This window comes from Rhea americana, unplaced genomic scaffold (assembly GCF_003343005.1).
Source record: "Rhea americana isolate MKP2758 unplaced genomic scaffold, rheAme1 scaffold_15, whole genome shotgun sequence".
Lineage (NCBI taxonomy): Eukaryota > Metazoa > Chordata > Aves > Rheiformes > Rheidae > Rhea > Rhea americana.
The window spans coordinates 599,793-614,023 of NW_028185594.1; the positions used below are offsets into that span (position 1 = coordinate 599,793).

General features: G+C 44.0%; 1 protein-coding gene across 1 annotated transcript in view; it reads right to left on the minus strand.

The window, feature by feature from the left end:
- Positions 1–114: 114 nt before the first annotated feature.
- Positions 115–14,231, minus strand: part of SPAG16 (sperm associated antigen 16) — a 355,243-nt gene continuing 341,126 nt past the window's right edge. Inside the window, exon 18 of the mRNA XM_085299542.1 lies at positions 115–308. Within this exon, the coding sequence (XP_085155668.1) occupies positions 115–308 (194 nt within the window). The remainder of the gene's footprint in view (positions 309–14,231) is intronic.

A 14,231-nucleotide genomic window follows, 5' to 3' on the forward strand; every position in this document is an offset into this window, starting at 1 on the left:
GGGGGGAGCGGAGCGGAGCGCGGGCGCCCGCTCGCCGCGGGCTCCACCGCCTTGCAGTTCGCCTGCTCCGGCGTTAGGCGTCAGCGTAAAGCTGCTCCTCCGGCAGCATGCAGGTTACGCTAAGCGGCAGGCCGGCTCCCGGGCCCGGCGGCGAACGGCGCCGCGGGCGCCCCCCGAAAGCAGGCGTCGCGCCCCGCGGTCGACGGCAACGCCGGGCAGCCCCGCTGCGCGGGCCGCCACGCTGCGAAGCCGCCCCGCTGCGCGTCGAGCGACCTTAACGGTTGCGCCGTCGCTTGCAAGAGCCACGAGCCCACCCGAAACTCCGAGCAAAGTTCCCCACGCTTGCCGAGGCGAGGCCAGGCGGGGAAGATTTGAGACCGTCACTTCCAGGACACCCACGTCTTGCGTACTCATGTTTTCGGAGCTCAACGATCAGAAAGCCACCGAGATCAATAATAACGAGATCAGATTTCAGGGATGAAGTGAATCTGGAGACCTGGAGATGCTATTCATTAAGGGCGCAGCTATTCTCATTATATTTGGATACAATTATTTAGGGCCAGATTCTGACCCACAGACCGAGCCCCAGAGAAAGAGATGCTCTTCTCATACCTCAGGGCCTGAGAAGCAGGCCACGATATTCATATTATTCTTCTTCCATAGCACCATAAGAAATTAAGATGCAGCTTTTCAACCGTGGGCAAGAGAGGTCAGGCAYTGAATAGCGCCCAGCTCCCTTAGATCCTTACAAAAAAGCAAAGGGAATTGCACCTAACAGCAGAAAGGTTAAAAAAAAAATCTAAGCAAGGTTCTCACGAGCTCCATGTTTCCATGTATTTGTTTACAAACCACACTGACTCTGTTTTCATCACTCTAAATGAGGCAGGATGCATTTATAAGTTTATCACCTTTCTGCTTAAATAAAAGCACAGGTAACAGCTGGTAAGCGGTATGTTTGAAGAGCCTTTCATTTATCCAGCCACCAGGTAAAGACTGTTCCTTTTAGACATTAACTACGATAATCATGAGTTTCGTGTAAAAGAAAAAAAAGAATTAATATATTCATTTCCAAGCAGATGTGGTGCTCCCAGCAAAGAGATCATTGTATTTCAAGTCATGATCTTGGTCAAACACCTTTTTCTGTTAGGAGCAAGTTCAATATACCCTCCATACGATTACGGCTCTTCTTATGTATCAGGATTTTTTCTCTGAAAGCAAAGACATCCTCAGCAGAAGAATAATTAATCCTGACCCTGACAAAGCCAATCTGGCACTGAGGCCATCATTTTCTTTCTTTTTTCTTTTTTTTTCTTTTTTTTTTCTGTTAGTCATCTAAGTTACTCACCAAGCAGCCGGTAGGAACATATATCCCCAGCAGAAGTTGGTGTGGAAGGGTAAGTCCCCATTTTAACAACGTGCAAGCCGTAAGGCCTTGCGTGCAACTACGTTTATCCAAGGAATTTATTGTCCTCCCACTCCAACTAATTCACGGCAGCGATGTTCACCACGCCGCTTGTCAACATCCGGCGGCTTCGTTCGGCAGCACGGGAAGCAAACGATTGCCATTCCCCCCATTTATCCAAGGAAACGCATACGCTAAACCACCTCACAAATGCCCGGAGAATATTTAAGCGTGAGCTACGCCTAGAGCGGCCRTGGCTATCTGTGCAAGAACGGGAACTAGAAAGTAGAGCTAACCGTGATAGATACGCCCTATTTGCAGACCTTTATAACTACCAGGCTTCTCCATCTAGAACAAAGCCTGACACAGCAAAGATCTCCAGGATGGATTAGACTGTCCAAAGCAGCAGATGTGAATATTTATTATCAAGTCTCTTCCAGGGAGCCTTTGCTGACAGAAGCATTGCCTGTGGATTTTGCTCGCAGCCAGGCTCTCCAGGCAGCCGCGGCGAGGACTTATCCGGGAGCCAGGCAGATGTCAGTTTGCCCAGCGTCCTGACGCCCGCAGCAGCGGGGCCAATGTCATTCCTGGCTTCTTCAAACCAGGAACAAACGCACGTGTTCAAAAGACAGAGGGACGGCAAGGAGGAAAGATTTGCCCATCTGCAAACACAAGACCAACCGATACCCGAAACAGCAGCTCAGATGGCTACCTAACCCCTCCACGCTGGCAGTGGAGAAGCAGCAGATCCCAACGACGCATTTTTACACCTTTTTGCTAGGTAAATCCTAYGCTTGAAGCAAAATTCTTATCCACTTAGTACATGGCAACATTCTCACAGTATCACAAAATSAGAAAAAAAAAGCGAGTAAAATAGGTACAATAAAACCAACGGGCTAGAAGGTGCAACAGTGAACTGCATGTGCCTTGATCGCTAGTCGYTGGGGAAAGGGTCGAGGCACGTAAGCAGGCGCTGACGGCGAAGGATTCACTTCCTAAGTGTGCGGTGTTAGCCAAGTTGCGACGTGTTACTACTGTTGGCTATGAAAACAGCAACTTATTTGCTCTGTAGCGGAAGGACGCACAAGCAAACGCGCGAGCGAGAGGGAGAGAACGGGGAGGGCAATGCCCAAAACGGAGAACATCTCATTTCCGCTAGCCTCTGTGTCAACATCCATCTCCGTGCTCCTCACAGTTTGCTCATTATCATGCAAATTCACTCCCTCCTTCCTTCCAAAAGGAGGAAGCAAGGAACAAACTGTGCCTTACTGCCGTTTCAAAATGTTCTCCAATTTGGAAACCAAACAAAAACTATTACAAAAATTGTTAGGCAAAACTCCRTTTTTATGAGGGATGCGGCTTGCGTGCTAATGAAGGCACTTAGATACAACRCTTAGAGGAAGACAAAAATTTGGAGATCTATTTCTCCTCATACACCATAGGCCAAATTGTCAGGTGGGGTAGGTCTACGTAGACTCAAGGACCATAGCAGCTACCCTGAGCTGCATTGAAGCAAAGGGAATTCCCTGTTAGAAGATGCAAAATAGCSAGACTGAAAGCAAGAGGGAGACCCTCTAGGTCTCCCACCCCACAGGTCTCAYGCGCCGATTCTGCTGCTTCTGGCCAGGTGGCAGCTCATACTTCTTCCTCCCACTGRCAGACCCATTTCCACGACAGAACGACCCTCCAGCAGCACCCTTTGTACTCACTGCAGCTCACCTGCTGTTGCCCCTTGCAAGTACTAATTTTTCYGGATGTGCCCCTCTTACATCCTTAGAATAACATAAGCAGTGACCATCTGGCCCCTTGCTTCAGAAGGATGCAGCGAGTTAGAAAAGGTAGCAAGAACAGCAATGAGAGCAATCAATGGTACCAACAGCTCTGTGCAAGGCATCGCTAAAGAGAAGGTGACGGCTTACCCTGGAAAAGATATTTATAGGCTAGAAGGTATTTGGCTGATCCTATTTRCTCCATATGTAAAGCTGAAGCTTCAGTCAACCCACAAAATTGCCTATGCATCCCTCCCCTGTGACCCAACCAGAGGAACCCCGAGCTGAGCCCCAAGGTAACACGCCAGTCGTGTGGATGCCACCAGGAGTCTGCACTGGGGGCTRGCTCGAACCCAGCTAACCTGGAAGCAGCCAGAGAAGCCGGCAGAAGAAACGCAGCATGAGACGTGGACCAGAAACATGCTTCTACATTATAAAACCACCGGAAACAAACCCATGTTCTTTCAGAAAAGCTAGTCTTGAGACTTAGAACATATCTATGCTGCTACGTACATCACAACAAGGCCACTTCTGCACATACAGCGTGAAATCCACCTCCCGATTTCAACCAACCTCCCAATTTGGCTACATTTCCAAAGTGCTGGTATATTGAAACAATTTAACTTAATTTGTTTCTGCGGAACAGATTTCTTTGGAACACAAAACCAGACAGGATTAATTTGTGGAGTTGATAAAACCAAATTACCTCGGGTAGAGGGAACAAGTCCTGCACCTGCCAAAGGACAAAAACTGACACTTTACGTTCCACGAGGTCCTAACAGAAATCACRGCAACGATGACCACCACCTTTGTAAAATGTATTGGAGGGAAGCCTTGCCAAGACAACCYGAGATAGTCCTACGTTAGTTTATGCCTTCAAACAGCTGGAAACAGGGATGTCTTTGCACCGGGAACACACGGAAGGTAGACCAGCTTACTGGTACTGACCCATCAGATAGTATTAACTCTTCTGCTCACATAGAAAACTCAGCAAGAACAGTGAAAGGCAGAAAATTCTCCTCTCTTGCAGCAGCAGCTCTTACTCCAGAGGCAGGGAACAGACTAGGACAGGGCACTGGATTTGGCCAATCGCCTCTAATAAATGCACAACAGCCCTTTTTTTTTTTTTCAGATTTTACCATAAATAATTCAGACGGAGTAACTTTCCTAATTTAAAAATATTGGCACTGCCTAACTGTAAGCAAAGCATTCATCTTCAAAGACACAAACCCGGTTGTTTAGTTTCATTAAAATTATAATCTTGCATGAATTTAAGAAATTCTGTTTATCATAACTGCATAGAGACCATCACAAGTGGCAGAGATGAAATAACATATCAAAGAAAGAAAGGAAGAAAAGCTTTGATCAATAGGGAAATGATTTTTATACACATCAGGACCAATTTAAAGAATTCTCTAGGATCAATTTAGATAGACAGAAATGCTTCTCAGCATTTATTACCTGTGGAGGGAATATTGATTTCACTCATTGATTTCTCCTATGCGTAGAGAAGCATCTGTTTTGGGGTTATTTTTTTTCTTTTTTTTTCCTAGGGAAAGATGCCCCGAAGTGGAAAGGATCAAAAATTACTTAGATTTTACGGACCTACATTAATGGCGCAACCAGCGTCATTACTCAGAAATGGCAAGGAATACGCAAAACATAATTTAGCTTATTTTTGGCACGTCACTGTTAATCAATACAGAATAACTGAGGGCTACCAACGCCTGACATAACACATTGTGCCAAATGTATTTTCTCTCCTTTCCTCCATTTTTTTTCTTTTTGAAGGAATCTCTTGTCCAAGATGGTATTATAAATCGGACACGCGCTCCTTCCGGCTGCGATTGCCCCTGAACGAACATTTTGTTCGTCGTTAATAGAGCTGCAACCGTTTACCTCGTCATTGCTGTCGCTCTGCCTGGAGGGTCTCCAAGGAGCAGGACCTCTCTTACGCTACGTGCAGTCGGCGAGAAAACTCAATCCCTTCCTCGAGCAGCTTGCAGTAGAATTAAAAATAAAGAAATAAATAAACTGAGCAAAACCGCCGAGCCGATTCGCACCGGCTCAGGAACCAGCCCCCACTTTTCGCTCAGTCCAGAGTTAGACAAAACTGGGGTTTCGAGGCACCTTTCTAAGGCGGGGAGTAAAGGCAGATGGGAAGGTTTGCAAACACCCGGGGCTGAGATTCCTCACGCACACGTTAGTGTGCTTGCCTAAACAAGAGTAAATAAAATGCTTAACAGATGCTGCAGACTCTGATTGTAGTGGCTGCAGATAAAATTCTTCATTACTGTCACACCACGCAGAATGTTATTTACCAAGCAACTGATTTCACCATATGATAGATGTTGTAGAAGGGTTTTTTTTGTTGTTGTTGTTCTATAAACAGCCTTCAACAAATATAGCAATTATTTCTTGTCTTCCAAATGTAAACTATGTTTGGCTTAGGAATGAGCTTCTCTGATGTTGTTTTAAGTCCTGTATTCTCATGTGCATAAATCCTCCTAAATATTCTTCTCTCGGAAATAATGGCAACCCATCCCTTTCCCTCCTGACTTTATTTAGATTTTTTTTTTTTTTGAGAGGACATAGAAAAATTATCTTGAGCAGGCTATAATTCACTTGCAGCAATTTGCAAAATATTCTCAATAATGGAGACCAAAAGGCAAGCTGGGAAAGAGAGAAGAGGTCCAACAATGTGCTAATAAAGGTTTTTAATGTATTAGGACCAAAATAAAATCCTTTTGTCATTCTGTAAAGTAATAGCCCTTTTTTTTTTCTTTTTTCCCTCTCTCTCAGAAGTATTCAAATAGAGATCTGGCAAATTAGGGAAAATTAGCTCATCTCAGTATGCACTTAAGCTCGTGACTCACCTTATGCACGTGAAGTCATTCAGCTCAGCGCAGTCACGTGCCTAACCGATGGCACGATCGGGGCCTCCTAAACCGAGTCATTATTGCAGTAACGAGTTATGCAGCACGGGGTCTTCTAACGAGCAGACTCGCTCTTGGTTGACTTTTAGCAGTATACCAGAGGTTAGAGCCTTTTAACGAGCAAAGACGGAGCAGGCGCACAGTAATGCAGGTTTCCGAAGCCCAACTATTAAAAAAAGGTGACAATAACAGGAAAATAAAGGCAGACAAGTCCTGTAGACAAATTGCTCAACGGAAATATAAAAAGGTGGCAGGGGAACACAGAAAAACTACAATTATCTAGGCAGTATGTTAAAAGGAAACAAAGTTATTACGTTTAAGAATCTGCGCGTGGAGATTTATCCTGGGTGAAAAGCATGYGTGGGACAGGATATTGCCGCCTGCGTTTCCCTTAAAAGCGAAAGGATCTGGGGTAATATTTGGCTAACTGAAAAAGAGCATATCGCCTACTTCTTGCCATGAGGAAACCGTGCCCTAGGTGAAGGGGCATTTTTTCCAGCGCTTTAACATGCCTCACTTGCAAGAGCTTGCCAAGTCCTTCTCCAACCAAAAAATCACCAAAGTTACTCATAGCAAAGGAAGTAGTTACCTGACAGAAGAAAATCCTTGATACAGAAACTTAAAGCCTTTCTATAAAGCTTCTAGACCCAGGCTGTTAGCATAAAGCTACTTTACATCCAGAYTTGAGCTTGTTTATACTGGATTTTATTTGGCCTTTTTGGATTTTCAAAATAGTTTCAAAACAAACCAAAAAAAGCAATAAAGCAGAAATTTTTGCAGCTGAATTTTTAAGATTTCAAAATCTTTTTGAATAGGTAAGCGACACATGCTTGAATATACCAGAAAYATATTAGAAAACAGTATCTTAAGAACAAAAGGACAAGAATGACTATCTCCTGTCCAGAACTGGAGGGTTTTCATAGGAATTCCTACCGAAGAAGAATATTTTGGGGCATACAATAGCGATGTCTTTTTTCCAGCTTTCAGCGTTACCTATAATATCCGTACGAGGGTACGTGTTGCGTGTGCCTCCGTCTCCCAGCGAGTCTGCCTTGAGACAAAAAAGACAAGAACAAGGCAGATGGCATTCTGGCAACAGAGAAAAGATCTTTCCTGTGATTAGATTTTCCCAATCTGACGTGACCTGCATRGGGGAGAATTTATACTCATTTACATTTGCATGTTTGAAGTACGACTCTCTTCACTCGCTGCCATCCACCAGCAGGTATCTTTCTGCCAAAAATACAGATGCTGCGTTCGAAATGTCCAGCTGCACAGGGCTCATTACCGACTGCACAGATCCCATTCCAATAGTCACATTTTCTCAAAAACCGCTACTCAGGCAGGATTTTGGAATAAAAGTTACCCTGCAGGGACCTGCCTGTTTGAGGGCCGCGGCAAAGGGGGCACGAGACATGTCGGTGCAGCTACGCACGTGCTGCCTGGGGCAAAGGAAGGACAAAACYGCCACCTTTTAAAAATGCTGCATGGGGGGAAAAAGCAGTGGAGGAGAAAAAGGAAAGATCAATGTAATCTGATGATCTTCAAAAGGAATAAATCACCATAACATTATCGGCAGAAGTTCCCAAGCTGAAACTACGCTTACAAAGAAACTTTCTTCTGAAGGTCTTTTACATGATTGCAAATGCTCCAGAGCACGGTTAAAGTTCACGCTAAAATCTCATTCTGAAGAACAAGCTTTTTTTCCTTCTGCTAAAATCATACACTGGAAGTATCACATCCAGGACTGTACTATATGCAATACTTTCTCCWAAATATGTTAGCTGGTTTCTTGGTGTTTCCAGAGCCTGACAGGAGAAAAAAGTCTCATGTCAAATAAAAACTGTCATTAAAAAGAGTAAAACTTACTGTTGGGGTAACTTAGAAAAATTAAGCTGGAGTAGAACTGCTGTCATCACAAACTGAAATTTATTCTACACTTCACTACATGTGAGGTCCCTGAATACGGACTTTGGTGCAAAACCGTGCTTTCCACTGAACTTCATACCGACTGCAGCTATAAACATTTTGAGCATCAATATGGTCTCATTTTTAAGAATTCAGTGATGATGAGCAACACGTAAAGCCTCAGAGAACTCCAGGTATGCAGGAGCTTAGCTCTGACTAATAGAAACCTCATTCGAAAAGCATTCAGAGAATAGAAGATAACATTTTTATTTAATATTCTCCTCTCCCTCACTTTTCCCCACTCTCCATTTTCAGATGCCTGCAGTCATTCAGTTAAAGCCCCTTTGATCCTCCTTCCTTTCTCAAGCGATAAGATGGATATGCCTGTGCTACAGAAGATGACGCCRGGATGTGAACAATGATTTATTTTTCCCTGGGACAGCACATGCATCACCCTTGCCATTAACTCCAAAGAAACGACCAGATGCGGAATAGTTTTTTGACAAGCACACACAGAGCAGGATTCATCTCATCTAACCTTGCCATCCCAGAGTGGAAACTGAGACAAGGAGTTAGTTCATCTGGGCTCCTTCCGCAGTCACCGGCAAAAAACCCTCCTTGCTCTTCAGAGGAACTCATCCTGCCTATTTTAGACAGCTAGTGTAGGTGATGGTCTCTCTCCACAGACTACAGAGGAAGCCTAGATATCTATTTTTTAGACAGCAGAGGCAGGATGAGATTAAATCCCACTCTAAACTTGCAAGCAGGCACCTCAAAGAAATTTTAAAAAGAAATTCTCTACTTCTAAATGACAGCAGAGCTGTGTGTATACCAGAGCTTCTGAAAACGTAACCAGGCGCCTATATCCGTCTCCGGGCACTTCAACACCATTCAATACCTGTACTGCCTTTGATGACTACTAAACCTACATCTTAATAATCTGTTGTACCCTTCCTGCTGTGGCAGCAAGCCCTAATTTGAAGAGCACTTGGTAACGAAGGAGAGCACGTCCGTTGTCAACATCCCACGACCATAATAACGCTGAGGTAACGGGCTTGTCTCCACTGCGATTCTAAGCTTATTGAAATGGACTGTAATTAGTGCTGCCTTTTTTAATCAAATCTCTCTGAGACCAGCTCATTCGCTGCAGCTAGTAACCACGGCTGATGATAAAAGCCTGAGATGAGGGTGGGAATGGGCAGAAAGCTTTGTGCGCTGCTCTGCAGACCTGGGAAGCCAAGTTCCCGCCTGCTTCCAGAATTCATACGTACGTCGTGAAAGCTGCTATTTCAGTGGAAAAGACTTTTGAGGGGAAATAATATTTATTTTGCTTTAGCTCTCAATGTTGTGCCTAAATGTTTCAGCAGTGAACACGCTCCTTGAATAGAAATTCAATGAGCCTAGGTGAAAGCTTTGGATAAACACTGTTGATTCCCAGTTGAGGAGGAAACACGTCTGTTTTGTCTTAAAAGCTAGTTGGTTGTTATCATTATCATTTCAAGCTTAGAGGACGATTTAAGCAACGCTCTCTTGAGAGGAAGGCTGATGTAGCACTGGATAAAGCATCGTCAAGGCAGTCAGCAAAGCTGAGACCCACCTGTGCTCCATGATAGCCTCTGGCATAGCCTGAGGTCCCCCTTAGGACTTTTCCGCGCCTCATTTAATGTAGTTGTCTACACACTTTCCACGGTCACGGGAAAGAGAGGAATGCAGTAAAATGGGCTCTGCAGGGCCCTGTTCTCCATTCGCTCCAGAGGTAGCGTGATGACTAGCTTCATCTTCAGGTGACCAAATAGATCAGTTCGCTGCCATCCTTAGTCTTCCCAGACTTCAGTTCTCCCACCTCTTCTGTCGCTTTATTTTGTCTGTTACTCTCCTGCAAACTTTTCAGTGTGACAGAAGAAAGGSCAATTTTCAATCTTATCTTCTGCATTGCCTCACTGCCTAGTACATTGGAGCCTTCAGATGTTGCCTACATGGCAGCGATAACTCAAGAGAAACAGAGTATTATAGAGYGACTATCTTTCTTCCACGTAACAACTAAATAGTATTTTAACATGATAGTGAAAACAGACAGACAGACACACAGAAAGCGTATGAAAACAAAACAAAAAAACAGAGGCAGAAAATGGGCTCAATACAGTCTTTTCCCAGTAAAAGCTCAAGCAGGGAGTCTACTTCTCACATAAGCGTGTTGTTGTCAACAGCGACGTCTCCATTAGGCTTGTTCCCTTCCCTAAACATTCCTGTTACTGTCATTTCTCAGGTCTGTCATACTCACTGCCTTGACAGCACAAACACCGCGCTGCAAAACCTGTCAAAGAGGCCAGCTGATTTCCTGCGTCTTCTGACACTCGCACGTCTTTAATATCAGGCTGTCAGAACAGCCAAGAGAAAGGCGGGTGCTCGCTCCTTCGGCGCGGTTACTGTGACTACCGCCACTCATACTTTAATCATGAGCCTTATCCTACTACGAAATCCTGACTTTTATGCCCTGGGAGTCCCATGCTAGCAAGCGCCGCTGGYGTAAATCTATCCGAGAAGCTAGCTAGCTCACTTACCCATGGAGTTTTATTTGTAAAATGAACCGTTTTTGTTTTACCAAGCTTATATGCTGAGCTTTTTTTCCCCTAAACTTTTTTCTTTGACTTTTTCTTTCCTTTTTTTCTTTTTTTGAGAGAGGGGAGCTGCGGTGGGTGTACCTATTATTCAGTGACAGGCGTAGGTGAAGCTCAGCTGCTTAAAATAAACCTCTCGACACCTGGACTGTTTTATCTATAGGTACACTAGTACAGCAGATGAGCTCGGGGGGCAGTTAAGTCTTCCGTAGCACAAAACCTTTTCGATCCAGTGTTGAGATAAAACGGAAACAGAAGAAGAACGGGAGCACACGAGAGCAGAACATCCCCGGCCCAAAGCGGTGCTCGCCTCGCCAGCAGGACAGCCGCGTTCCCGCTCCTTCCAGCTTGCGGCACGGCTCCCCACGGCCACACGGTCTGCGGATACAGRCAGCCCCATCTGCAAGAGCTAAAGGTGTGGTATGCAGAGCACATGCTTCCAGCATGTGCCTTCTGTGGAGCTTCAAGTATCTGTACTGGTGCTTCACGGGTGGAGAGGAGGAGGAGAAAAATCTGAGTCTTCAGCACTTTAATTGCCAGAGAACATTTGCCGCGGGAACCTAATAACTTTTTCACGCACAAATCCACGAACTTGCTGCAGGAGCATTAGTAAAGAGTCAACAGATCTGTGACCAAGGCAGAGGAAGGACAAGTCTGGAGATCAGCTCTAATAACAAGTTGACTCCCTGACTTAGTACAGGTTGCTTAATTTGCCTGTGTCTCCGCTTCCTATCTGCAACAGAAAGCGYCCAATTTACCTGCTTAGCCTGAGTGGGGCAGGAACCCATACAGCTTGTCCACTGGAGCCTCCAGGCAGGATAGTAAAAAAACCCATAAATAATAACAAAAATGTTTGCTGCTTTAAGTCAAGAGCAAGTCTCCTGGCTACCTGCGCACACAAGGCACCAGTGGAGCCAAAAGGGCCAACACACGCTGTCACTTCTTTGGGCTCCTCCGCTGCCACYATCTGCCAAATTACTCTCACCGCTCGTCAAGTAACGGCTAAATACTCTAAGAAAATCCAGTCTGGCTGCCATTGCCTACATTAATGAGCGCTGCTATGGAGCATAACAAATGTCGTATGTCATGAAGGCATTTACGACACTAATACTGAACCACTGGACAGAATCCAATAAAAATCTATGGTCAGGTAATGGAACGGAGCTATATGGTGTTGAAAAGGAGTTCTTTGTTAATAATATATTTCTTATAGTTTCAGGTTTAAAAAAAAAAAGTTTAAATACTACTGATAAAGGAAAGTTAAAAAAAAAAAAAAAAAAAACAAGAGCTGCAGGATACATTATGCATTTTGCAGATTTATGGTACTTCAAATGCAGCTCTTTACAGGTGTCCCTGCCAAGATTTTAAAGGGGGGTTAACACTTCTGACTGCTTTGTGGCATCACCTATGCTTTAAGTGTCTGAGATATATGAATTATTTTTCACTCATTGTCCTGGACTGACTGGTACATTACTGCTTTTATATACAGCCAAAAATATTTCTAATTCTTTACGGATTATTTGTCCATTGCCTGAGAAGCTGGCAGAGGTCAAATTTGAGCGACTTTGGCTCAGACCCTGCAAACTGAGCGCTCTTTCAAGTGGAAGTCCATGACATATAACAGTTTCCAAAATGAAAACGTCTACTAGACCCAGGCAGTCATTTATCAGGCACAGATAGAAAACCTGCTTCCTTTTCCTTGAGCTCCTATTTGCAACATTACTGATTGCTCAGGGCTGTCAGCTGCTCTTTCCCGTGCTCACAGAGGCAGCTATACCCCAAATTGTCAAAGGTAAGGCTTTTAAAGTCCAATCTATCCCTTTTCTAGGGCCACGTATGGACAGGCAGTTCTAATTATTTTCATTTGAATCCAGATTTCCAAAGATACCTTGTCAAGCAGAGCCATCCGTTCGGTGGATGGGTACAGCTACTATTTTGGCTGCTGAAAGAGGGAAGATAGAAGTTGTCTTCAGTAGTTGTATTGTCTCCCTCTCGCTGCTTTTTCTACTTGTACATCCTGGCAAACCCTCAGCGATAGGAGGTAATTCTAGCTTGCAGGATCTTAGAAGAACCGAATGAAAGTCCCAGTGAATATCTTTCATATCTAACTACATAATTTTAGGCAACCTTGCTGTCTCCTTCTAGCTTACCTAAAAAAGTTCCTGTTCTCCCTTTCTTTGAAAATGGGCTCCGATAGCTCCTCTCCTCTTCCATTGTATTTTTTCTTCTTGTTGCACGTGTTGTTCTCAATCTATCTTTTTCAGGTCTACATCCTTCTTCTTCTACGTCACTCTGGCTCTTTATTCCACGCTATTTATTCTTCATTTCCCTCCGATGCTTAGATCGATCCCATGATAAGCCATGGCAACCAGTTTCCCTTGCCTCACCCCACTCAGCTCAGTTCTACTCAGCTCAAGCRAAAATGTCTCCTTTCTGCTCTTCCGAGCCCCGTACATCTACTCTTTTCCTAGCACATTTTCTACTTGAACMATTTCCTTGCATTTTTTTTTGTAAGTTCCAAGTGTTCTTTGGATGAGTTTTGAAACCAGTGTGTGCTAACACAACTGGGCTTCAGTAACCTCAGGAACTCCTCTCTGTGTCTGCAAACATCACCTAAATGACTATTCTGATAGGACAGAAAATGATCTTCTGGAAAAATCACTTACAAATTCCATTATGATCACGCAGAATAATGACTTATAAATTTCATTATCCAATACAAATTTTAAATGCCTTTATAAACATGCTGTATAGCATTCTTAATTGGGAAGATGCTTACTAATGTTGTACTGGAATAGTCCTACCTGGAACTGGAGCTAATACAAGGCGCAGTTTTCATTGTRAGAGCTCAAGTCTTATTTTTGCAGTGCCACGTATATTCAGACAGCCCACAGACTCAGGTACGGTACCATTCCAGAAAAGCTATATACAGTAGAGTTATTATCAATGCCTGTCCAGGGAAACTGCTATTCTTTGTCCTTTTTCTTCATTTATACAAAAGGTATCTACACATTTTCCCTTGGCAAACAGGAAGCAGTGATCTTAGGGCAGAATTCTAGGGATTTATTGTCTGGATAAGAAAACTGAGAGCTATGTTCTCCCACACTGGGAGATCTTTTGTTTTAAACACGTCATTGTACTCCAGTGGTTCCACTCCCAGAGATACAGATCTCTTTCATCTAGCTTCTCCAGGTGAATGGATGATTCCATAATGCAATTAACGCCTGTTAATAACTTTTAATGATCTTTTTGATTGAATTAAACCAATCTGAAATTTCCATTATGCGATACTTTTTTTTGTGTCTATCCTTTCTTTCTGCTCTGAGTTTTTGTATCTGCCTTCTTAAAGCTGAACCTGCAAATCCACATAGCTTCACTCCATTACATTTGTTTTAAATCAGGGTTCAAATCTGGCTCCAGATTCACAACAGCTTGGGATGCCGAGGGTTGAGGTTTTGATTACAGCGACTGCAAAGGGAGAAACCAGCCCCCCTGTTCATATACAGACTGTGTCTGAGTCCCTAATATTTATATCCAAAGGTTTCGTTCAGATGAAGCTCTGATTTTCCTTATGCAGTACTAATACGCTCGTTATGGA